The 26,317-nt window shown below is 40.8% G+C and overlaps 1 protein-coding gene across 3 annotated transcripts in view; it reads right to left on the bottom strand.

The window, feature by feature from the left end:
• The window catches only part of PLOD2 (procollagen-lysine,2-oxoglutarate 5-dioxygenase 2), a 114,432-nt gene extending 90,759 nt beyond the window's left edge, over positions 1-23,673 (bottom strand). For 2 of the 3 annotated variants that reach the window (XM_081235591.1, XM_081235592.1), the window contains exon 1: positions 23,203-23,673. In XM_081235591.1, coding sequence (XP_081091717.1) covers positions 23,203-23,317 — 115 coding nt within the window. In that variant the 5' untranslated portion in view covers positions 23,318-23,673. The remainder of the gene's footprint in view (positions 1-23,202) is intronic. The other variant, XM_081235590.1, reaches the window with a different exon arrangement.
• Positions 23,674-26,317: the final 2,644 nt, after the last annotated feature.

Below are 26,317 nucleotides of genomic sequence, written 5' to 3'. Positions count from 1 at the left end.
CCACCAGTAACACAGCACGTTTCTCCAGTTACCTCCCCCTTATAATTTTTATACTATATTATGTATGCAGAGGTAGAAAACTCCATTTGTTCATACTGTATATTAAATAAATTAAAGATGGCTTTCCCATCTTTAATCATAAGTAATATAAAGAAACAGCTGGAGGTTTAGATTAATCATGGCCAAAAAAAGAAAAGTACAAACTATATTAAAATTAAAATTGCTGTATTTTATAAGTGTTCACCAATAATAAAATGATCACTATGACACGAAGTCTTCAGAGATTTATCTTGCAGCCTGCTTAAACTATATATACTCCCCAGATGCAGTTTACAGAATAAGTTCTAACACTAAGGGGGCTCTACTTTATATTGAAAGAAAAGTCAGGCTGCCCTAAAACATTCTCACGCTGAAGTAGTGAAAAATATCTCAGGCTTCCATGGTATTTGCTGAAAATTTGTGTTGCTTTGATATTTATTCAAGTGGTAGGGAAAAAATTCAAAACTCCTTCTGGGGAAGAAAATACACACACGAACATGCACACACCCTACCTACAAATTCATCTGCCAAAATAAAACAAGTAGTATTCGACGAGAAGAGAACCCTCTAGACAAAAACTCTTCATCCTTTAGAAGATGTAATTTTGGACCCTGCATGTATAATACAGTCACCTAAAGAGCCCAGAACTCATCTCAGACCAATTAATCATTCATAATCTCTGGGTTCTTCTTATCTCCCCTTTCAGAGAGGGAGGTCACCGTGGTCAGAGAGAAACTCTTGCACATCCAAGGAGCACCACAGAGGCAGGGGGAGCTGGAAATTTCAGCCTGTGATAGGATAAAGGAGCCCCCAGCCTCAGAAGAAGTTTATATTCCTGAACTACAGATTTAAGCCTTGACTCCACTCTATCTCTGAGCTCTGCAAATAATCCTCAACAATTTCCATCCTCATTCTTTCAACAACTAGTTACTAACCATTCTCTGTGAACCACGCACTGTACTAAATGTTAGAGATACAATCGTAAAAAAAAGCATACACTAGAATTGAGGATAATCTAAACTCCAGGAGCAGATGTATCCCCAACTCCTAGTTGACACGTAGCAGGCACTCAATAAATAGTTTTGGAAGAATCAATCGCTGTCTTCGTGGACCTTACAATATAGTGGGGGGTAGGGTTGGGGTGGCAGATAGTAAGTAAATAATTGCATAAATAAGTACAAGTGGAAATTATGGTAAATGTTAAAAATGAATTCGAACAAGAATGAGGTGAGAGATTTTAACAGAGGAAGTTGTTTTAAATTGGAAGGTTAGGGAAGAACTCTGAGGAACTAGATTAAAGCTGAGACCTGAAGGAAACATGACTCCAGGTGAAGAAATGTGCTATTTGTATATAAGAGGGTGGAATTCAATATTATCCAGCAATATTGACATTTCAGAGGCCCCCTCTTTGTCATCTATTCTGGGTTCTCTCACTTCTGCCTCTAGAGAGTTAGAAGATTGGTAACAATGTCCCTTACTGTTTCACTGACCAAATGTTCCTGTCAGAAAAGCAATTACCAAGTTACAATTTAACACCATTCCTTCCTTACTTTTCAAAAAGAGGAAGAAAATATTTATCCCTTTGAAAGTAACTCTAAATTAACCACAACTGAAGCTACCATCTACTGTTATTTAATGTTCTTCATTAAAAGAAACCATTTTTTTCTAAACAGATTTTTGTCACCTAAACCAAATATGTGTACAGTGTTTTCTTTTCCACTAAGTAGACAACTATATAATCCAACAAGTTTCCATGTTTGATTCAATTAGCCAAAAGGTTTAGTGCCAAATTCACTGTGCAGCTGTATCAAACCATCCTCCTGATGTTTCCCTCTATTATTTTTTTCTCCCTTTTTTTTCTTTTTTTGTATTTTTTTAAACATCTTTATTGGAGTATAATTGATTTCCAATGGTGTGTTAGTTTCTGCTTTATAACAAAGTGAATCAGTTATACATATACATATATCCCCATATCTCTTCCCTCTTGCGTCTCCCTCCCTCCCACCCTCCCTATCCCACCCCTCTAGGTGGTCACAAACCACTGAACTGATCTCCCTGTGCTATGCGGCTGCTTCCCACTAGCTATCTATTTTACATTTGGTACCGTATATATGTCCATGCCACTCTCTCACTTTGTCACAGCTTGCCCTTCCCCCTCCCCATGTCCTCAAGTCCATTCTCTAGTAGGTCTGTGTCTTTATTCTTGTCTTACCCCTAGGTTCTTCATGACCTTTTTTTTTTTTCTTAGATTCCATATATATGTGTTAGCATATGGTATTTGTTTTTCTCTTTCTGACTTACTTCACTCTGTATGACAGACTCTAGGTCCATCCACCTCAATACAAATAACTCAATTTCGTTTCTTTCTATGGCTGAGTAATATTCCATTGTATATATGTGCCACATCTTCTTTATCCATTCATTTGACCCACCTCCAAGAGAAATGTAAATAAAACCAAAAATAAACAAATGGGACCTAATGAAACTTAAAAGCTTTTGCACAGCAAAGGAAACCATAAATAAGACCAAAAGACAACCCTCAGAATGGGAGAAAATATTTGCAAATGAAGCAAATGACAAAGGATTAATCTCCAAAATTTATAAGCAGCTCATGCAGCTCAATAACGAAAAAACAAACAACCCAATCCAAAAATGGGCAGAAGACCTAAATAGACATTTCTCCAAAGAAGATATACAGATGGCCAACAAACACATGAAAGAATGGTCAACATCATTAATCATTAGAGAAATGCAAATCAAAACTACAATGGTATATCATCTCACACTGGTCAGAATGGCCATCATCAAAAAATCTAGAAACAATAAATGCTGGAGAGGGTGTGGAGAAAAGGGAACACTCTTGCACTGTTGGTGGGAATGTAAATGGATACAGCCACTATGGAGAACAGTATGGAGGTTCCTTAAAAAACTACAAATAGAACTACCATATGACCCAGCAATCCCACTACTGGGTATATACCCTGACAAAACCATAATTCAAAAAGAGTCATGTACCAAAATGTTCATTGCAGCTCTATTTACAATAGCCAGGACATGGAAGCAACCTAAATATCCTCTCTTTGCCTATTCATTTTCAGTCTCTTTTTCCTGTGTTTCTTCCTCCATCTGCTTCTGAAAACTAAGAGTGGCACATATCAGAATCTCTAGGGACCTTTTTTCCAACTACAGGGTAGCTAGATTTTTATGCAAAGGATAATCAGTGAAAATCCAACAAAACCCAAACCTCCCATCTCACAGGATTAATTTTCCCACCGAACTAAAAGGAAAGCAGAGGGAGAGCGGAGGACTTTCCGGTCACATATATCTCCCAGTGCTTGTCTTTAAACATAATTTAAGCATAAAAAAATAACAATAAACACTAAATTCACAATCAAGCTTTTTGATTAATAGACTGCTTCAAAGTATAAGAGAAGGGCATGCTCAACACATTCTGCTCTCCTGCCAAATCAAATGCACTGATGCCTTGGTACAAACCACAGCTGACTCGGGGGTGCACTGCAGCAGTACTAAGCCTATAGTCATGAAGCTATATTCCCCCCACACTATTTGTTCCCATCTTACTTGCTTTGGTTACATGACAACTTCTGTAAACTTAAAATTCTGCTTCAAGCTGCTCTGTAATTTTTCAGCACTTTACCATTTTGCAGAGTGCTGGTTTCCAAACTCACAGCTCAGTGAATCACAGCAGCTATTTTGGCCTTCTTCCTAGAGTTTAACATTCGGACTTCCCTTGCAAAGTTTCTGTTGTGGTGGCCTGTTTCTCAGCACTCACACTCTACTGAATAAACACCTCGGTACCAACATCAGAGGCACAAAATAGACTAAAAATTTAATAACGGTGATTATTAAGATAACTGTAAAATAGTCACCAAAATCCTTCACAAGGAAGTTTTAATCCATGTAAACAAGAGGGAGAAGATAAAGAATGGCTGGTAGAGTTATTCCTAATTGATGCAGGCTTCGGCAAATTTAAACTTTTTTTTTTTTGGCCGTGCCACGCAGCTTGCAGGGATCTTAGTTCCCTGACCAGGGATCGAACCCATGCCCTCCGCAGTGGAAGTGAGTAGTCTTAACCACTGGACCACCAGGGAATTCCCAAATTTAAACTTTTAACATGTAAAGTGTTAACTCCTCTGTTCCTCTCATATTCCCCATCCAATCAATCAATCTGCAAGTTCTACCAGCGGGAGAGAATCCAGCCTCACATACCCACCTTCTCTGTGACCAGCCTCTGTGACTGGGCACCATCATCTCCTCCCTGGACAATGAAACGGCCTCCTAAGGGATCTCCCCTCATTCACCCATGCCCACTTCAATCTTCTCTACATGGCCACCAACGAAGGCAACACATCTACAATTCTGTCCCTTGAGGGCCGCAGTGTACAGCTGTGCAGTTGCACTGCACCCAGCCACCCAACAGAGAAGCCAAAGGGGAGACGGGGCTGAAACCCAGCCCCACTCCATTCACAGGTGGTAACTTATTCTAATTCACACAGCTCTTGTGTCTTTTTTTTTTTTTTTTTTTTTTTTTTCTTTTTGCGGTATGCGGGCCTCTCACTGTTGTGGCCTCTCCCGTTGCGGAGCACAGGCTCCGGACGCGCAGGCCCAGAGGCCATGGCTCACGGGCCCAGCCGCTCCGCGGCATATGGGATCCTCCCAGACCGGGGCACGAACCCGTATCCCCTGCATCGGCAGGCGGACTCTCAACCACTGCGCCACCAGGGAGGCCCTCTTGTGTCTTTTTGACTCAAAATAGTTCAACAGTTTCCTTCTTGTTCTCCATAAAATCCAAACTCTGCACCATAGTCCCCAAGTCCCTAAGCGATCTGGTCCTGTCATTCTGATCTCCTCTTGGAGCACCAGCCCCTTCCTGTCCCACTGCAGGCAGGTGGGAAAATATGCTGTTCCAGGAACACATCAAGCACATTCTACACTCAAGGCATTTGCCCTTGTGATCCCTGCTGCCTGTAAGTCTCGCTCTTCTCCTAGCAAAATCCCCTCCCATCAGGTCCGTGCTCAAATGTAACCAGTACAAAAAGTTTTCCCTGAAAGCAGCACCTAAAATGGCATTTCTGACCTCAGCATTCTTGTCCCTAATCTCATTTTACTTTTCTTCTTAGTACTTGAATCCACTAGATACATCTATTTATTGTCCCTTCTTGTTCCACTAAGATGTACACTCCGTTGATATGAATATGTGGCTCACAGAAGAAATAGCAGTGACTAAAAAAATGAATGAAAGCTTCTAGTTTGGCAAGTAAAGAAATAAGTCACCATAAATTTAAGAAATTAAAAAAGGAGGATAAAGAGAAGCAAAACTTATTTTTCCCTAAAAATTAGATGAGATTCTTTAAAAAGTAATGCTGCTGAGAATTTCATACTGCAGACCATCTGGTACCCTGTTAGGGGAGATGCCAATCCATACAACCTTCTGGAAAGTGACTCAAGGATGTGGAACAAGAGATATAAGAGTTCATATCCTTTGATTTCAGTGTCTTGTTTCTTGGACCTATCCTGTAAAAACAGAAACCAAAACTCATTTTTGAGAACATCCCTACAATATTATTTCTGTTAGCATAAAATTGCAAACTATATATCCAATATTGTTACATATTGAATATTGTTATATATCTAATAACAGGATAGTGGCTCTAAAAATTATGGTATAATCTCATGACAGTTATCAAAATGTTACTTAAAATTCATGACTTGAAGATTATTCAAAGCCATGGGAAAATACTTACAATATAGTGTTTTGTGAATAACATAGAACAAAAAATTATCTCTTTCTGTTTGTCAATATGTGTATGTATCCTGATTTTATAAAGAAAACATATGAGGATATATGAAAAGGAAAAAAATACTATCACAATATTTTACATTGTTTACTAATGACAGTGAGATCAAGAACAAATTTAATCTCCTTAAATGTCTTCATTTTCAGTTATAAGCACTTATTTTCATTGTAACCAAAAATGCAAATTTTTAAGTGAAGTTATACCATTTTCATGAAGTTTGTTATATCCTAGTTCTTAGGGATTCCTACTGGTGCTTCACCATTTCTTACAAAAGATCTGTCATTTCTTACTAAAGCTTTCAGAATGATTTATAGATAAAAACATTATGAGAGAAGGTTAAACTGACTGCATACTGGGCACATGTTACAGTATTGGGCACATGTCATCAAAATAAATCCAGATTCACCAAAGGTTTATTTTTATCTTCATCAGAACGAAAGCAAAAATCTTGGAGGTGTTTCATTTAAACACACACACACACAAAACCTAAAAGCTAAAATTCCCATGGCAGCATATTAAACCTATATAGGTAATTATTAACCAAATCCATCCATTTCCAAACTAGTTCTGTCTGCTTATTCATTTTAACATTGAAGTGTATGTATTTATCACCTGGAATTGTCACAAACAATAAGCAAAACAAATGTAATTTAAAAATAAATAAGTGTGTAGTTGGGAAGAACCTAGAAAAGTCAAATAAAATGAAACACTTTTGCATGTCCCAACTCTAAGAAATTTTAAGGAAAACCAATATTCAAAATCTAATGCAAGATAATCTTCTGTAGATTTGCTCAGCAGAAGTTTCAGCCACAAGCTTATTTAAAGTTTCTGCTATGAGCAGAGAAACTACAAAGGTAAAAAAAGTGTTACCTGAAAAACCAAGCTTTCAAATAAAAATCACTAAAAATAAATGTATAATTATGAAGTGTAGTTATGGTGATCCACAAAGGTTTTGAGTTTTGTTTTGTTTTGTTTCATACTTTTGCTTCCATGAATACTTAAGAAGTGGAGTCAAATAAAATCCTTCCTTCCTAAATGAGCCAGAATTTTTCCATTATCTCTTGACCTTCTCAAATTCCAGAAGCCTTGAGTAAGCCCCAGTCGTTTCATCTCAGAAAAGTCGCTTTAGCCAGCTAAGTACTTAGTGAAATTAATAGGGTGTTGTATAAGATGAAAGGACTAGAAAATAAAATGTTAAAATAGCTGAAAAAAAAGAAAAAAATAGCTGAAAGTCAAACAAACACTACAAAATGGTAATTAGAGATAAGCTGCACTACATAAGTTATGATCCACTGGCCTAAAAATGGAGGGCAAGGCAAGATACCTTTATGGTTTTATTTCATTTTTCCATGACTGTCTTCAGTAACTGCTGAAATTTGGGAAAGTGTTCAATAATCTTCAAACTTTATAAGAGAGTCCGTGTTAACAAGCAGAGCACGTGTTTCCCGTAATGCTGAGCCCATACTTGCATTCCTACTGTCAAAAAGACTTAGAAATTTCTAAAATTATTGAATGATTTATCAAGCTGCAAGGAGAACAATTACTGAAGAAAGTCATGGGAAAAATAAATATTAAAGCTACATTTCCCCCACTCCTTTGGAGCTAAGCTTCTCGATGAAAATCATGCCCCTCCTTTTCAGATACATTCCTATGAAATTTGGAAGACAGGTGGTCTTCCCACCACTGCTGGCCGATTCCATTGGTAAATATGGTCAGGAAGGTACCTCAGTGTTCCTGTCTTCCACTTTGTGGAGGGAGGGATGGAGGGCAGGAGGGAGACACACAGATAGATATGCAGCAGAGGCAGTGGTTGAATTCTGCTTTCCAGAGTCCAGTCACCAGCTTCCGGTGCAGAAGAAGTCCATGGAGAAAGCTTCCTGATCCCGGGATTACATTTACAGCAGTATACTCATATGGCAGTAGTTCTAATGGAGGCCTCCTGATTCCCCCCAGTTGGGACTGAGGTAGTAACCTCCGAGCCTGGTTAGCTCTCTCTGCTGTTCTAGGAATCAATGCTGGAGGCTCAGCCTACAGCCTCCTCTTCCAGCCTTTCCAACAAGTGCATAAACCCATAATTACTTTTGTTCAATAAGCCCCTTCTGCTCAAGATATCTAGAATGGTCTCTCTTTCCTGAATGGAATAGACAAACACAGGTGCCCACTCACCTTGTTAGTTGTGACTGGGGTGACACGGGTTATCTGACTACCCCTCTGTAGGGCCTACAGGCAAAGAAACCTCCTGAGGCTTGGAGGTCTGAAGCACAGCAATTCGCAGACTTGGTACGAACAATAAGAGATACTGTCTCTGTCCTCTTGCAGTTTAAAATCCAGCAGAGAACATGAAGCTAATTCACATGAAAAGTCTGAAAATAACATACTAAATCCCTAATTAAGTAACAGATTATAAGCTAGCAAATAATGTTGCAGGAGTCCAGCATGGAGGGAAGAACAAAGAACTAGGAGATACCTTGCATATACCACTTAATACCTCCCGATGCAATTTCTTGGTTTGGAGAAGCAGAAACAGTATTGAGGGAAAGATCATCTTGAAGAAAGTTTAAAGATCATCTTTAAGAAAGTTTCCAGTTCTAATAAGATGATTTTTGGAGAATAATGTGGAAAAGTGTCATAAAAAACAGCTTCATGAATGGGCAAAACAGAGGACTTAAAAATGTTGAGCAGGGGGGACCTCCCCGGCGGTCCAGTGGTTAAGACTCCACGCTTCCACTGTAGGGAGCACGGGTTCGATCCCTGGCTGGGGAACTAAGATCCTGCATGCCACGCGGCGAGACCAAAAAATTAAAAAAAAAAAAATTTTAACGTTAAGTAGGATTTTGACAGTGAGAAGAAACTGGAAAAACAGATATCACTAAAGAACGATAAAATTGTGGTATCTTGGCTGGATAAGGAGTCCAGTATGCATTATCAAGTGAAAATTGGAAACAGTGATAAATACATTTGAAAATAGGGAAGACACGGAAAGTTTCTAAACAGGGCAGTGGAATTGGAAATGTGCCATCAGACAAGAGCACAGTTTCTCAATCTTAGCTCCACTGACGTTTGGGACCAAATAATTCTTGTGCTGTGCATTGTCAGATGTTTTAGCAGCATCCCTGGTCTCTACCCATAGGATGCCAGGAGCACCCACCACTCATGACAATCAAAAATGTCTCCAGACGTTACCAAACATGCTATGGAGGGCAAAAAACCACTCCCAGTTAAAAGCCACTAGACTCGAGAAAGATTAGTATGGAAAGATGAGGCACGATAATTTAACAATTTAAGAAGCAAGTATAACTGTCTTATTCTGTGACATGTGCCCAGACCAGGAGTTGTAACACACAATAAACAGTGAAGAGGTGGGGCGGTGCGGGGAGAATATGGCGAACAGGAGTACACAAGTACCACCTACAGGGGGCACACCACTCAGCATCAGCCAGCTGTGGCTGCCACGTGGGGGGGCAAATCCAGGGTCTCCAGGCCTCCTCCCCACCCCACCCCACCCCACCCCAAGAGAAAGAAATTCCAGACCCTTCAGTAAATTTTCCTAATTTTAAAAACACAGGACTTAGTTCAAGTTTTCTGAAAAACAATAAGCAGGCTGAATTTGACCCTCAAGCTGCCAGAGATCAGGAGCTTAGACTAAGGTGATGACAGCTTGAAGGGGTGTTTAGGAGAAAGTGATGGATCTTGATCAAATAAACTAACTGTTACAAGTCAGTTTTGAAAAAAAAAGAGGATCACTCCTACTTTCCATCCTCACTCTACAGTGATAAGTGGTCAAACTTCGTCAACTTGTAACTACGTAACAGAAATGTTAATCTTCTGATTTGGTATTCTTTCCTGCTTCATTGAATGTATGCTTACAGTAAAAAGTAATAAAGTCACTCACTTGCATTTCCTAGAATTAAAAAAAAAAAAAGTCAGTTTTGAAAACAGGGGGCAAAAGTGAACTTGAATAAGTATTAGATGATATGAAGGAATTACTATTGAGTGTGATTAACAGTCTTAAGATTATGTTTAAAAAAAGACAGGCCTTATCTGTTTGTGGTATTTAACCATATATATATATATATATATATATATATATATATATATATATATATATATGCTTTCCACTATAGATGAAACAAAAAACAGGGAGAGAGAAAAAATAATGGGTAAAACTCAACATATCTGAATAGTAAGAGTAAGTAAGAGGAATGAGGAAAAGTGACTTCAAAATTTTGAATTCGAATAAGCAATCAAAGAACATCACCAGAGAGACTGCACCACTAAACTTATTTATTTCCTTTGGGTTCCCCTGGAAAAAGCTGTCTTTACATCTTAACTTGTTAAAACTTATTTTCTAGAATTCACTGACAGCCCACACTTTCCTCTCCATTATCAATCAGACCACAAGAATTAATTCCATACCTTATATGCTCCACTTTAGAATAAGGCTAACTGGAATCATACTCTTTAAAATTATACTCTAACTAAATGATAAATTTAGTTAGTAGCACTTATTGAGCAATTTCTGTTTGCAGACTCTGTGCTAAGCCTTTTACTGGCATTATCACATTTAATCCTCAAGTCAAACCCAGGAGGCAATTACTGTTATAAAGAAACTATGATTCAAAGAGGTTAACTAACTTGTTCCCAGGACAATCAGCAAATAAGTGGCAGAGATGGGATTTAAATGCAGGTTGTCTGATTCCATAATCCCATCTCCTTAGCATTATCCTATACTGTCTTCCACGGGGCATCTTTCATAATTAGCACACAAGCAGTTTATGAACATCTGGCCTTCAAATAAATCATGTATCTCAGTAAGCCAGGCAAGCTCATACATACCTTTAATTCACACTTAGAGGTGTCTAGCCCCCTTCCTGTATGGTGAACCCTCTCTGGCTATATCTAGAAAGCAAGCATCCCCTTCTGTACTGCCTTTGCAGTTGCCCTAATGTTTCAGGAGCAAAGTAGCATCTTGCTCAGATTCTTAATAATATATTCAGGATGAAAGTAGGAACAATACAGCTTTCCAGATAATTCAAAGCACAATGGACTTGCACCTTAATTTATCAGGAACACCAAGAAATGTGACGCGACCTCTTCCACCATGGAACACATCCATGGTTGGCATCATAGAGTCACAGCGTCTAGGTTTCTGAACCTCTGCTGATTACCACAGCAACCGGCTAATTCCCCATAACCAAAGGAAAAGCAAATCCAGTACTGCATACCGTCTCAGGGTGCATGTCCCACCAGGATCCATGCACCCGGGCCTGCAGCCTGGGAGTCACTGCATGGCGAGAATGGCTGGGATGGACGGTTTATTATGGTTAAAACAAAATGCTACAGTATCAGTTAGCACAAACCAGGGAGATAAATTCCTCATATGAAACTATTCAAACCAAATTTCTGCTCAGGGAGTGTCCAGTTTTACGTAAGCAAGCTTCCCCTCTGCCAGCATTGGAGGCAGCGGCACTTTCAGGTATTTCTGAATTAATCGCCTGAACCCATTCGAATCACATACTGTATAATTTTCTAACAGGCTTGCAAGCAATTTCAGCTCCTCTCCCCCACCTCACCTCTACCTCCCATCACCTCTTCACACTGCGTAAGACTCGTTTTTCAAAAGAATCTTCTACAGTTCAGATATGCTTTGAACTCATTCAAATGTGGACTATTCTGACACTTAGTAAGAAAAAGTCATACCTTACATCAACGAAGAATTTAAATCCAGTTTTAGAAAAGGAGATAGAGCTGTCAAGTGTGGACATGTCTTAAGTTTACGTGTACGATCTAAAATACGCCTCTTCGTTTATCTCTTACCTCAACCTAAAAACATCCCACTCAGCCATACACTGTAACCCGCTGGAACTGCAACCCTGATGCTGCCGTCACTTGTGTAACAGAGCCATTCAGCGACTTGCTATGGAGAGGAGGAGCTTGACTATTTAGGATTATATACCCTACGAAGAAAACCCATGCTTACACTTGAGGCATGTAAACGTATCAACTATTTTAGAGTAATACAAAAGTAATCATTTTAATGAAACAGATTTTTCTTCAACCTTACCGACGCTACAGGAGAAACATCTGCTAATGTTTACTTGCTTATTCAATAAATCACAGTTAATCTCCAAAAACAACACCCAGACTAAATGGTTCTGTGATTTCTTGGTAATCTTATAGTTGAAAAAGTTAACAACTGTATGTTTTCAAAATTAAGCCACCCTCTTTCCCATCCAATTGTTTTCTTTGAACCGCTTCCTTCAATTTACATAAAATCCATCTGCAGCAGGAGGAAAAATAGTCCGAAGAGAAAAGCACCACCACCTCTTCCAAGGCCTGGGTCTAAGACTATACCATTTACTAGATATGTTTCACTCCAGGGGTGCAAACACATGCAGAATAAATGGCACTGTGACAATGAACGAAAAATATATCCAAGAAAAGTCCAGATCAAAAGGCACTCCAAATTTCTACTCCATTCTCAAGGCTTAACAGTTATCTCTGTGGGTAGCAAACACTATGCATACACACACACAATGCACACAAAAACTTTTCTCCCATAAGTTGATTTTCTTTTTATTTACCATGTCTCTAGTTTACTAAATGCAATCATATTTTTAAAATATTTAATGACTCTAAAAAGTAGGTCTAGGTGATTTGATAAGTGTTTCAGAACAATCTGGAGGAGGGCTTCCAATTTTTTTTTTTTTTTTTTTTTTTTTGCGGTACACGGGCCTCTCACTGTTGTGGCCTCTCCCGTTGCGGAGCACAGGCTCCGGACGCACAGGCTCAGCGGCCATCGCTCACGGGCCCAGCCGCTCCGCGGCATGTGGGATCTTCCCAGACCGGGGCACGAACCCGTGTCCCCTGCATCGGCAGGCGGACTCTCAGCCACTGCACCACCAGGAAAGCCCGAGGGCTTCCAATTTTTAAACAGCACATTTCATTAAAAAAATTCTTTAACTTCGAGAGAGTTATCAGCATCATTTTTGTTAACCAACAGGACTTAAACAGTCAGGGTGGAAACAGAGGAATATACAGTTATTTTTAAAAACAGCTTACAATATTTAAATGTACTGAAGAGTATATGATTCCTCTCAGGAGATGGAAAATAGCTTCATATAAACACCAGATTGTTTTCTCCTCTCACATTAAAACACTTGAAATATTTTTAAATGTAAATTTAATTATTCTTGGCCCTATTTTCCTACCTCTAAATCAAAAGTTTATTAGGAAAAAAAAATCAAAGCCTAAGTCCAGCTCCTGATAGAATAACTAGAATATTAAAATACAAAACAACTTTGTATCTATGCTTTCTTTGGCCTAACAAAAACATCGATAGTAAATTTCCTTGAGACCTCGTTTCTGATTCCTGCAGCACTTTGTCTCCACTACACATCCTGACATTTAGAATTCAAGAAACATCAAATAACAGAGCTAGAGAGATCATAAATTACAAAGAAGTTGGGAGAGGCAAGATAATTGACTCAAGGTTAGTGAGTGGAAGGGTTAGAACTTAGATGTAGGTTTCCCGATGCCCAGATGTCTATTGTCTTCCCCACAGGCCATCATAAATGCTCTTTTGATTTGTTCAGTTTTATATATGCATTATTTTCTATGTAAGAATCTTAGAATTTCAATGTGGAACAGGAACTGAGCCTAACACATTTTTGGTCTGTCATGTTTTTTCTCTTTTTCCTCCACATAAGGCAACTTGGAACACAGACTAGCCATTCAATAAATACTCATAGAATTAAATTTTGAAATATTAATTGTGACACTTCAGAATATTACACAGTAGGAATTGTTCTTAGCATCCATTTGTATCTAAGAAGTTACAATACTGCTAATTACCTCTAGAAAAAGTGTATTCTGGGAGGATTTTTAAAGTTATTTAAATAAGTGTAGATTTATTGAAGAGTGTAGATTCATATAAGCCAATGTAAATTACTACTCAAAACCAAGAAAAAAGCACTGTGAGCAAAAGAGCTGTGAGCAAAAATGCATTAAAAACTTACCCACTGAAGAAAATAAATGACTAGGGTTAGGCTGATAGGTCCCTACGAAACTATAAAGATATCTCGTCCACCGATGTCTAGAGAAAACACTATGGTGTTCTCCTCTACTATATACACACCAATACTTCTGACACCCATGTGTGGGTTTTTTCCCACACAGACCCTTTCTCCCACATCAGCTGGGTGTCCTGCAATTCAGTTCAATTGAACCAGAATTACCACAGAGCCGACAGGTTAAGGGCTCAGTCCCATAAGGCTGCCCCCACTTCAGATGCCCATCGCAAGTAGTAGGTCCCCAGGTTACCCACAACTTCTGTGTGACTTGGCTACAAATCAGAAATTTCCAAGACCCCCCCCCCCCGCTTCTCAGGTTCAATAATTTTCTAGAGTGGCTCACAGAACCAAGGAAAACAGCTGATTTACTATTGCCAATTTATTACAAAAATATTTTAAAGGATACAAATGAACAGCAAGATGAAGAGGTACATAGGTCAAGGTCTAGAAGGGTCCCCAGGGCAGGAGTTTCTGTCCCCTCTGGAGTTGGGGTATACTACCTTCCTGGCTTGTAAATGCATTCCAAGATTCAGAAGCTCTCCAAAACCTGAACTTTAGGGATCTCTGTAGAGGCTTCATCACATAGGCATGGTCGATTATTAACTTAGTTTCAAAACCCTCTCCCTCCGTGGAATGTAGTGGGTAGGGCTGAAAGCTCCAAGTTTCTAATCACAGCTTGGTCTTTCTAGTGACCAGACTCCATCCAAGAGCCCACCAAGAGTTGTCTCATTAGAACAAAAGATGCTCCTATCACCTAGGAAATTCCAAGGGATAGAGGAGCTCTGTGTCAGACACGCCTATCACTCAGGAAATTACAAGGGTTTTAGGAGCTCTGTGTCAGGAACAAGGCTCAAAGGCCAAATATTAGCAGGAATGGGGCAAAGGGGGGCGGCAGTTGAGACCAAAATAAGCATATTTTTTTATTATTTCACAACCTAGTAACACTTATCTACCTATGAACTTCATGGACTCCAATGCTGGAGAAGAAAGAGCTCTCTGTGTAAAAGAAGCTGGTGAGGAGAAGTAGGACGGAAGAGAGGAGAAAGAAAAGCTGAGCACGGACACAGAACCTATGAATCCCCGAGGATGTGCAGGTAGGCAGGTCCTTAAGTAAAGTCACAGTAGAGTAAGAACTCTGAGTCTCTAATTTGTAAGTCTGTTCATTGCTTTGCTTGGGAGATTTTCCAGTTTGGGGTTTTGTTTTGTTTTGCCCTTGGTTACCCAGTAAAGTCACTGTTTAAAAAATTCCACCCCTGTATAAACTAAACTAAGAAGAAAAGGAGAATTGTCCTTATCTAGACGTGGCTGACAGGAATTTCAGAGGCTCTGGATGACCAAGGCACTCTGGTCACAGTTGTGGTGCCAGCTGGAGGCCAGGAGAGAGGTCTGCAAGGTTAGCGCAGGACAGCAAGGGGCCCTCGGAAGACCAGGGGCCTCAGAGCTGGCTTGGGCATGACTGGAAAATCCCATCAGAGAGCCAGTTTGCCCTTTGCATGATGGCTCTGTAAGACTTCCCCAGGCGACTGAATTAGGGAGTTCATTTTAATCTGCCTACAAACTGTTAGCCAGTTTCTTCCAAAAAAAAAAAAAAATTTAATTCTACATTTGCTTTTTATTGTTGTTTTTGTTGTTGTTGTTTTTTGGCATGCTAAAACAGCTTCTCGTGTTTAGTATACTGCTAGACCCAGGAAGAAAAGGATCACATATTTAAAGAACCAGTTTTGAGAATGAATTTTAAAAATCTAAAAGTAACTGGCTCCCTTCCTAGCCAGGTATGTAGCACATAAAAGTAATTAGCACCCTAAGGCCCAATAAAAGTTGTAGCTTCAAAGCAGTAAAACAGACTAGTCAATGAAAGAGCCTTGCTGACGGGACACTGGCTCTGTGTTGGGGCTCTGTGGTCACTGGAACTGAGATGCCGAGTTTCTGGGGCTTTTGCTGGACAGTGTCCCAGAATCAGGAACTCAAGACTGCCAGGACCTCACGTCCTTCTTCCACTTGCTGCTGTGCCCGCAGACAGTGAAGCTGTGTGGCACGATGCATATTCAGTGTCTCCTCAGTACCTCTGAATGTCTGGGTCGGACTAGGGCTGGTGATGAGAGCAATAAAAATTACATGTGCTTGCAAGTTCCTTCCTGCCGTAAGAATCTTTACCATATGACGTCCACAGCATTAGAAGAACAGAACCACAGCATTTTAATCAGAGGAAAATCCCCTCTCTCTTTCTCTTTGGAAGAAATGTTGAAACAGATTAGCAGTAACTAGAAAAATAAATAGAATTCCTTTTAGAAATTTTAGTATGTAACCCTAAAGTAAATGAGCAGATGATCAGTTAATGTAATAACACCAGGATGTCTTATACGTCCAAAATAATAAAAGCAATGTTAAAATCAATATAACAAATGAGATTTAGTTATAACCCTATAGCCCATTTTGGAAACTCAACCATGTTTTTCAGAAGCACTTTCCCTGACCATTTAGCCCCCTCATTTTAGCTGTATGTCCTCAAAAACTCTTTTTGTATTAAAAGTTTCACAGAATATATTAATAGCAATAAGCATGTTCTTTCAATTGTATGAAATTAAAGTGTTTTTTTTCCATTTCTAATGAAGATTTTCATTATAAAGCAAAGATAGTCTACTCACTTTTCAAAGTTTTCTCCCTAACTAGACAAAATGCAATTCCAACCCTATACAAACTAAATTTTAAACCAAATTTTTTATAGCAGAATATAAACAGTAAAGAAAGTATATGTCCACACTAGCAAATTAAGCATTTTCTCATATAATCACATCTTTTTTTAAGAAATAAATTTAAGGGGGGAGATATACCCACATTTCAATTGGAATAAAAAATGACTGTTATTTTCCCATAACGGCTACAGTATGCTACTAATACAATCAAGGCCTGAAAAACACTTATGAATCAATCTAGTAACTAAGTATGTAAATGCACTAACCTGAATGAATTTATTTTTTTAATAAAGAGATTTATATTTAAAAACTAAATCGAAATCATTAACAGAAGTTGATGTGCCTCTTTTAACACACAAAAGAAAATATGTAATGGAAATCTTTCCTCTGGGTATAAAAATAACATATCTTCACCCTTTAAATTTTGTTTTAAATAAAGTTATCCTGAATGGGAAACATTAAAACGTATTTAAAGTTTCCGTATTTTTTAATTATAAACAGTATTTTTTGACGGAGCATTCTTGTGACACAGTTAATAACGTAGTGATAAATTCAGTAGCACCATTACCAAACAAAGGTTGCAACATAATAGGCCATAATATAGTAAGTAGCAAATCAAGTGTACTTCAATTTTAAAAAGATAGTAAGTAGCCTAAGGACAACAAATCATAATGCACTGTTTATAATTCTACTACTCTGGATAACTATTTCTTGGCTAATTAAAATCTCAATAGTTCTGAAAATTAGTTGTTATTTAAGTTAAGTGAGGCAAACATATCGCAGCAAATGCAAAGGGGTAAAATGTAAAAGAAAAATATCTGTCATTTTAAAAGCACCAATTTCTCAGTTTAGCCTAAGTTTTACAGCAACGGTTGAAGAAGAATAAAAATAGTCATTGATAAATGTGCTAATCATTTCCTCCCAGGAATCAAGCCACAGATTCAGTCAAGTTTCTAGACCAAATTTCTAGAACACACACAAGCTCTGAAAAAGAAATATGCATCTCCTTTCCAATCGGCCACCAGGTGTTTTATGCTTTTTTTTTTTAACATCTTTATTGGAGTATAATTGCTTTACAATGGTGTGTTAGTTTCTGCTTTATAACAAAGTGAATCCATTGTACATATACATATATCCCCATATCTCTTCCCTCTTGTGTCTCCCTCTCTCCCACCCTCCCTAACCCACCCCTCTAGGTGGTCACAAAGCACAGAGCTGATCTCCTTGTGCTATGTGGCTGCTTCCCACTAGCTATCTAGTTTACATTTGGTAGTATATATAAATCCATTTTTTATCCTAAGCACACTATTTACACCAAAGTACATGTCTAGTTAGCATCAAGCACCAGGTTTAAAAAGATGTAACAGAGAAGCTCTATGTTTGAATTCAAAATGCCACAGGAATCACTGGCAAAGGCTAAAATGAAAAACAGCTCTCTCAAGTGCCCAGAGCCAGCTGCTACTGTCCAGAACGTGGCTCCTTCCGAGAGAGCAGCAGATCTGCAGGAGACATGCCTTAAGAGGGAATATCACCTCCTAAGGCCAAAGGCGGCAAAGGGTTTCTGTACAGGGCCAGAGAGCAAATAAATTTAGACTTTGCAGGACATATAGCCTCTGTGACAACTAATCGACTCTGCCTTGTAGCACCAAAGCAGCCACAAATGATATGTTAACGAACGAATGTGGTTGTGAGCCAATAAAACTTTACAGACCCCGAATATTGGATTTCATATAACTTTCATATGTCACGAGACATATATATATATATATATTTATATTTATATTTATATTTATATTTATAGTTTTCAGTCATTTAAAAATGTAAAACTCATCATTAGCTCACTGGTTGTACAAAAACAGGTAGCTGTTTATAGTCTACCGGATTCAGCCCATGGGCTGTAGTTTGTCATCCCTGGCCAGGGGCCCAGCTTTCCTTCAGCCCCTGCCTATCCCTTTCCCCTCCATTTATATAAACCTACAAAATAAGTGCTCTTTAGCAAAGCAGCCCTTTTGCTTCTTTAGATCTCTGATGCCCAGTCTCTATTTCTTTCCCATCGGTACCGAAAGTCCAGAAGAATAAAGGGGTCAGGGAAGACACAGAGCATGGCCTGAAGAAAGGGCATAAGTCCCTCTTATGTTGCTTTCAGCTATCTGATCTTCAGGTAACAAACCATCTAAATGTCCATTTCATCATCTATAAAAAAAGGATCATGGTATCCAACCACGTGAAAGTATTTCTGAAGGTATGATTTTATATTGAGAAAGCTAGGTAGAGCAGAAAATATAACTTCTGGAGAAGAACTGCCAACAACTGGACTTCCCTGGTGGCACAGTGGTTGAGAATATGCCTGCCAATGCAGGGGACGCAGGTTCAATCCCTAGTCCAGGAAGATCCCACATGCCGTGGAGCAACTAAGGCCGCGCACCACAACTACTGAGCCTGCGCTCTAGAGCCCGCGAGCCACAACTGCGGAGCCCACACGCTGCAACTACTAAAGCCCACGCGCCTGGAGCCCGTGCTCTGCAACAAGGGAAGCCACTGCAGTGAGAAGCCCGCGCACTGCAGCGAACAGTAACCCCCACTCACCACAACAAGAGAAAGTCCACATGCAAAAACGAAGACCCAACACAGCCAAGGAAAAAAAAAAAAAAAGAGTTGCCAACAACTTGTTCAGAAACAAAGCCTTGCCTGACGTTTCATGGGTAAGTTCCTTGATCATGGTAGTGCATGGGTCCCCGGGTAGAGAAAGGAAACTCAGTGAACTTAGTTAAAACCCTAGAAAAAGGAGCAGCTAGCAATCTCATCGACTGCATGCCACTTTTCATAATTCTCCGAGTGGCCAGGAACTCAACAAACATAAACTGAGAATCTTCTTTGTGTTAAAAGAACAGGGAAGGTACTGTGAGGCGCACAAAAATGAATAAGACTCAGTCCTTTACTCCAAAAAATTTATAATTTATTAAACATGAACATCTATCATACAAAGCAGATATGATCGTATAAACCAACTGCATTAAGAAGTTAGAAAGAGAGCCAAACAAAAGGATGGAGAAGGATTTCTTAGGAGCTAGATATAAACAAAGAATATAATTTCAAGGAGAACAGACAGAAGTAGAAATTTGAGAGACCTGTACATGTGTGTCTAGGATGGCAGGATACGTGGATTCTCAATTTCACCAGACATTACTAAATTGTTCTCCAAAGGTGTTGTGCTTCCTGAGACTTCTCACCCTCATAACAGTTGGTATGATCAGAGTTTATTTTTTAAATGCTTTAGTCAATGTGATGGGTAGAAAAGGGTATTTCACTTTAATTTTCATTTCTGGTCCTCACATTCTCTAGAATTGTTTGTATGTCTATTTTTACATGAACGAAAGGCAGAGACTGGTCATTCTGTGTGGCTGGAGCCCAGGACACAGAAAGTACACAAAGGACAAGCCTCCCTCTCTTCTTCTCGAGGTTTTTCCAGGACCTTGGTTTTTTCCTCTCCACCCCGTAAATTGTCAGTTTGCATCAGCAGATAGGGACAGACCTTTCCTTTCCTCCTTGAGTGTGCCAGGGTAAATTAAAGAGTTTATAAATGAACATGGTTGAAAAATACTGGCCTTGACAGAAACGTCTGAAACCATTTCCTCCATTTTTGTGCAAAACTTGGTTTCTGCCCAATTTAGATCATGGAATAGGCAAGGTACCTTAGAAAACACCGAATGTTGATCTAGGTCTGGAGACCTAGTTACAAATTCTTGGCAGGAATACACCTTTTCTCATTGAGAAGGAAAAAAGTGTAGGAAACATAAATCAGGGTATGAACTTGATTTGTTGATGCTTGTTAGGTGGGTTTTGCCTTGAAAGCTCCCATGGAGATAAAAGTTTAAGGCAAAATTCCTATAAATGATTCTAGGAGAAAATGATTGTTTCTAACCAAATTCTTATTTAGAGTCTTTCCATGCTGAGAAGAAAGTGGCAACCGAAAAGGAATGAATGCAGTACACTGTAGAACTTTCAGTAAACAGAACAAAAAGCAGTGTTCTCAACTCTGGTTAATGCACAGCATCAAAGCTAGGAAAAACTATATTCCAAAACTTGATTAATGTAATGTGATTCAAACAACACATTCCCTACTACAGTGGAAAAATGGAAAAATCACTATAAATATTTGTTTCCAAAAAAGAGTAGCCATTATCATTCCAGTACACTATAACGCCACATTGCCTCAAATACACATAGATTTGTCTAATCCAGTGATTTCCAACCCTGGGCAATTTTGTCCCTCAGGAGACATATGGCCATTTTTCATTTTGAGACATATTTCATTTTCACTCCTGGAGGAGGGTGCTCCTGACCTCTAGTGGGTAGAGGCCAAGGATGCTGCTAAACATAAAATGCACTGGATAGTCTCCCTCAATAAATAATTATCTAGCTCAAAATGAAAATACAGCCACAAAACCCTGGTGTAATCTATTTCTTCATGTTTAGCTGGGACATGGTGACAAAAATAGCGGGTTAGAGATGATAAGCACTCTTGTTAAAGACCTCCTATTAAGCAAGCTAGACAACTTAGAGTTCTAAAGTTTGCTTGATATTTACATAGATAAGAAAGGTTTCCAATTCAGCAATTTTCAGTTGTAATAGTTTAGAGAGAAAATGGAACATAATCCATGATTCTCCCCATGTTATGAAGCACTGTACCATCTATATTTATTAGCTTATCACATCTACCTATACACAGTTCATAATCAAACTGGCTACTGCTGGCTCCATCTATGACAAATCAATATTTTTCTGCATTTAGATGATATCCGAATTCCCCACGCCCACCCACCAAAATCAGTCCTCAGTTGTCAGCAGTGGGTTTTATGGTCATTTTCTGAGAAAAGCGTTCATATCTGAAATTCCCTTCTCTGATGTTACAATCCATTAAAACTTTACTGTCCTGCTCCATGAAACTTAAAAGTCAGATTAGGAAAGAAAGATAATTTTGAATGTAAACCTAAAAGCAGCCACAAAGAGATGTCTTCTATAAAAAGTAAGGGGTGTTGATAATGAAGTGAAATAAAATATACAAAGGCTGAAGAGGTCCCTCTAAAAGTGGCAAAGTCCTTAGAGGTTATTTTATTTCCCAGTAAGTTTCCTTGGGTATTTCAACAAAGAAAGTCATTTTTCTGGGAATTTTTTTTTAATGTCTCCTTTTCCAGGTTTGCCGAAGGCATTTTCTTGTCTATTTTCTAGCGGTTACAGTAAAAGATAATTTTAAAATAATGAAAAAAAATCAGTTCAAATTTAAAGAAACCACAAAGGGTTGAGAAACTCATTTTGAAGCCATCACATATATCCGAGAGAAAGAAAAGTATCCTGTAACTGACAAAAATCTATCCAAATGCTGAAGTTTCTCAAACTAACAAAGCAAGTACTGTTTGGCAGGAATGTAGAAAGATGGGCAACTTAGTCCACTGAAGTTTTCTGAAACACTTACAGATGAAAACAAAAGTATTGCTTACATGGATTGACTGGGTTCTACACCAAATGTCAACTTCTGAATGTAAACCTAAAATAGACATTTTTGTCCTTGTGCTCAAGTAAAGTTCAAGCAGAAAAGTGCCCTATTTACTCCCCCCCAAAAAAATGACAGAATGATTTTAATTTTTAAACAAAAGTGGTACAGCAGAAGGACATTTAAATGCAAGATCTAATTTCAGAAGAGAGCACAGAGTTAGAGCACAAAAGTGGAACACTCCAAGGATATCTCATGTGCAGCAAATGGCAGCAAAGTATGTTTGACAAACATGCGGTGAGGCTCCCTTTAATCTTGTTAAATGTAAAAAGTTTTATTTTACATGAACTTGACTATTTGCTGCAGTTCCAGCTTCTGAAAACAAGGAAGGGCACCAGGCTTACGAAAAGGGTGGCTAAGCGGAAAAGCTGTGGACAGCTTCCCCTCCATAATCCCCAAAGAGGAAAGCTACCTCCTGGAGGTATTGGGTAGCCAAGCAGCCTTACTGAAAACAACCAAGGTTTTGAGCGTTGTTTCTGGCAGGAGGTAGGTGTTACCAGCTGCTTCCTGGGGCGCTGGAAGGAATGTGTCACCATCAATCAGAAAGTACACTAGCCCAGTGTTTAGGTCACAAAGGGAGTACTGCTTCGTCCAAAACGGATAAATCATGACAACTCCAGCAAAGGAGGAGAAAGCAAACTTGCAAGAAAGGTGTTGGTGCCCACCGACCTGCAAGACCAATAGGAAACCCCAACTTGTGCTGAAGAAAACTTCGTGCGCTCTCGGGTTACGGAGAACTCCGAGAGCCCACGAGGGCGGATGCTCCCACACTCCCCCGGGGATCAGCACAGACCGAGCGCAGTTCTGGGGAAGACCTGGGCGGTCCTGGGGAGGATGGACAGCCCACCCCCACTCACCTCGGTGGTCCTGCGGAAGAACAGGCTCCCACCAAATCACCTCTGTGGACCTGGGAGGGACGCCCCCCTCCACCAACTCACCCGGCCGACACCACGCGAAGGACCGGTGGATGAATGAACTGCTCATCCGGCCGAGCCTCGCGGGACAGGGCGGCCCGCGGGAGTGCTCACCTGTGGGGATGCTGGAGGACTTCCCCGAGTCTGCACCCAAGCAAGGGTCCCAGGGCTGGAGGACGAGCGCCAGCAGCAGCAGCAGCAGTCGCGGCTGCACCGCGCACCGCCCCATCTTCGGCCCGTCGGGGACGGGGGCTCCGGAGCCCCTGACGCCCTGCAGCGGCCCACTTCTCGCGAGAGTGGGGACCCCTGATCCGCCCCGGGCCGACGAAGGCGGGCGGAGGCGGCCGCCCCGAGTGGGCGCAGGGTACCCGCGGCCGGCAGGTCAAGCGGCGTGGAGAGGGGCGGGAATCAGGTGGTCTGGAAGGCGCAGAGCGGCGGGCGCCCGCGGCGCCGCGGGCAACTTATAGGCTCCCCGAGGGGGAGGTGACGGGGCGGGTCGCGCCCCGGCTATTGGCCGCCGGCTGACCCGCCGCGCTGCTGCGTGCACCGTGCGGTTGCCTGCGCTCGCCTGCCGGCGCGCCTGTCCCAGCCCCACGTCTGGGATTGTTTGCTTAACTCCGACCTATTTAAGGAGCCGTCTGCCGCTACGTGTGGAGGCTCACGCAGGGCTTCTGGCTGGAACCCGGAAGCGTGCAGTTAAGTTTGGGAGTGGGCCTGAGACAGGGGGAGGAGACGCTGGGAGTCTGGCCGACGGGCGGCGCTCCCCGCTCCCTCCTCTCGGCTTCCCCAGCGCCCTGAGCTTCCCGGTAGCCTCTAAGGGTGCGAATCTGCTCTTATCTGCATTTAGATGCTACCCACAGAGCAGAAGCGACGTCAAATCCACAGCAATCCTGGTTGAATGGGACCTCGCCCGACAATGAACGATGGACATGTAGACACATCCCGCCCCGCCCCCCCCCCCGTTAACTCAGGGGCAAGTTTAAACCCCGTAAAAGGAAGGCCCTGTTTTTAGTTTACTCTATAAACAGAAAGTTTTTATTGTCCATTGAACATTTCTTCCTTCTCTGTCTGTGCCAGGAGAGCCTTAGACTCTCTCCAGTAATGGCTTGTAAATACTGCGGAATCGGAGTCCAGCATGTGTAACCCGGGGCTGTGCCTTACAAGATCTTCCTTCAGTCCACATGGAAAATTACTCCCAGAGATGCTGTCAGAGCGAGCGATCTCTCAGCTAGCTCCCTGGCGCGTCCTCCCCTGCTTCCAGTTTTGACTCATGTCTGAGAAAATTCCTTTTAATGTATTACTTCTCAGCACAGTTTAGCTAGCCCAGTGTTTAATCTGTTGGGATGAGCAGGGGCAAAAGCACAAATTAAGGCAAAAGCCTGACAATCTGCCTCGTATATTTCACGACACGAGCTATCCTATGGGAGAAAAAAAATCATAGTGTGGCAATATTCTATAATGTTCTACCTCTATCTTCCTAAAATGCAGGGGGGGGAGGGGAGCTGATTTGAGCCAATACCCTTTCCAACTCTGAGCCTTTGAAGTTAAAACAAAATTATTGGAAAAGACGTTCCTTTATGATCACATTTTGTCTGAAATTAGCATGATGTCTAGATGAGTACTAAATGGTCGCGTTAAAAACAGGTGGAAAACCTGTAAAGAAATGTTGCCTGTGTGTGACATTTTAGAAAAAGAATAATTTCCTGTGCCCAGCCCTAAGCCAGTTGTCATGGTGTGTGTAAGGTTTGGTCTCAGTATTTTTTTTTTTTTTTTTGCTGTACGCGGGCCTCTCGCTGCTGTGGCCTCTCCTGTTGCGGAGCACAGGCTCCGGACGCGCAGGCTCCGGACGCGCAGGCTCAGCGGCCATGGCTCACGGGCCCAGCCGCTCCGCGGCATGTGGGATCCTCCCGGACCGGAGCACGAACCCGCGTCCCCTGCATCGGCAGGCGGACTCCCAACCACTGCGCCACCAGGGAAGCCCTGGTCTCAGTATTTTAAGGGAGATATTGGAGAAAGTTCAGAGAAGAGAAACAAATAATTAAAGAAATGGAAAGTATGACACGTGAGAGTGAAATAAGGATTGTTTAGCCCGAAGAAGAAAAGGCTAAGGAAGGGATTCCTTAATAACATCCTTCTGTGTCTGGCAGTGCCGCTCCATAAAACTAGGCAGAAAACAAACAGCATCAGTCTTCTAAATCTGAGGACTCTGCTGGGATTGGCTGGTCTTTTGGCCAAATCTCAGTCTCCAGAATTCCAAACCTGTCTTCTGTGCCTGAATCCTGCCAAAGTCCTTGAACTTGACTTCTCACTTCCCTGGTTGTCCAGTATCTTCAAGAACTTGCATGGTTAGAACCTACTTTCTGCCCTTCCAATCCCCCTCTCGCCCACATGCATACTTACAGCCTCTCCACATCACAAGGGTGTGTGTGTTTCAACTGCAAAGTCCACCAATAGTTGCAGGTTACTATGACATTCCTCCTTCTCTACTGAGAGTCACAAGGTCAGGACTATAAGACTTGTATAAAGTTAAGTGATTGGATTTGTTGTGCAACAGAAACTAACACGGTATTGTGAAGTAATTATACTCCAATCAAGATCTATTGAAAAAAAAAAGTTAAGTGTTTCTTTGGGCTTTTCAAAATAGCCAGCCACATTTATCGCTGCCTGAAAGAGCCCCAGTTCTGAAACCAAATCCTTCCTCCCTTCTTATATTTCCAGCCGTCTGCTGGACATTTCTTCTTGGACATTCCACTGGCACAAACTCCAAATGTCTTTAACTCATGAAATCCAGATCCCACTCATGGCTTCCTCATCTCTGTTAATGATACTGCTGCTCTTTAGCTCACAGAGCCTCAGGCATTTTCTACTTCTCTCCTCCCACCACCTCCCTCCCCACAACACAGAGCTAGACTCCAAATCCTGTCATTTTTTCCCCTCACATTGCCTCTCCTCTATTCCTTTCCATTCTCACTGCCACCTCACTAATGCACTCCTAACTGTGCTGTTTGAACTGTTTCCTAACTGATCACCCTCCGTGTACACCCTCCCTGCCCCCACGTACCACAGCTAGATTCATCATACTCAAATATCCTTTCACTTACTTTATCCCCAAACTCAAAGATTTCAGAAGAAATTTGGAAGCAAACCAAATCTCATAACCTAGAATTCAAATTCCTTCACTTCACCTCTCCCTATAGCCGATCTGGTTTGCTTTATTACCTCCCAAAGC

Source organism: Mesoplodon bidens (genome assembly GCF_964165515.1).
Source record: "Mesoplodon bidens genome assembly, chromosome: 5".
NCBI lineage: Eukaryota > Metazoa > Chordata > Mammalia > Artiodactyla > Ziphiidae > Mesoplodon > Mesoplodon bidens.
This window is presented reverse-complemented; position numbering and strand designations above follow the sequence as displayed.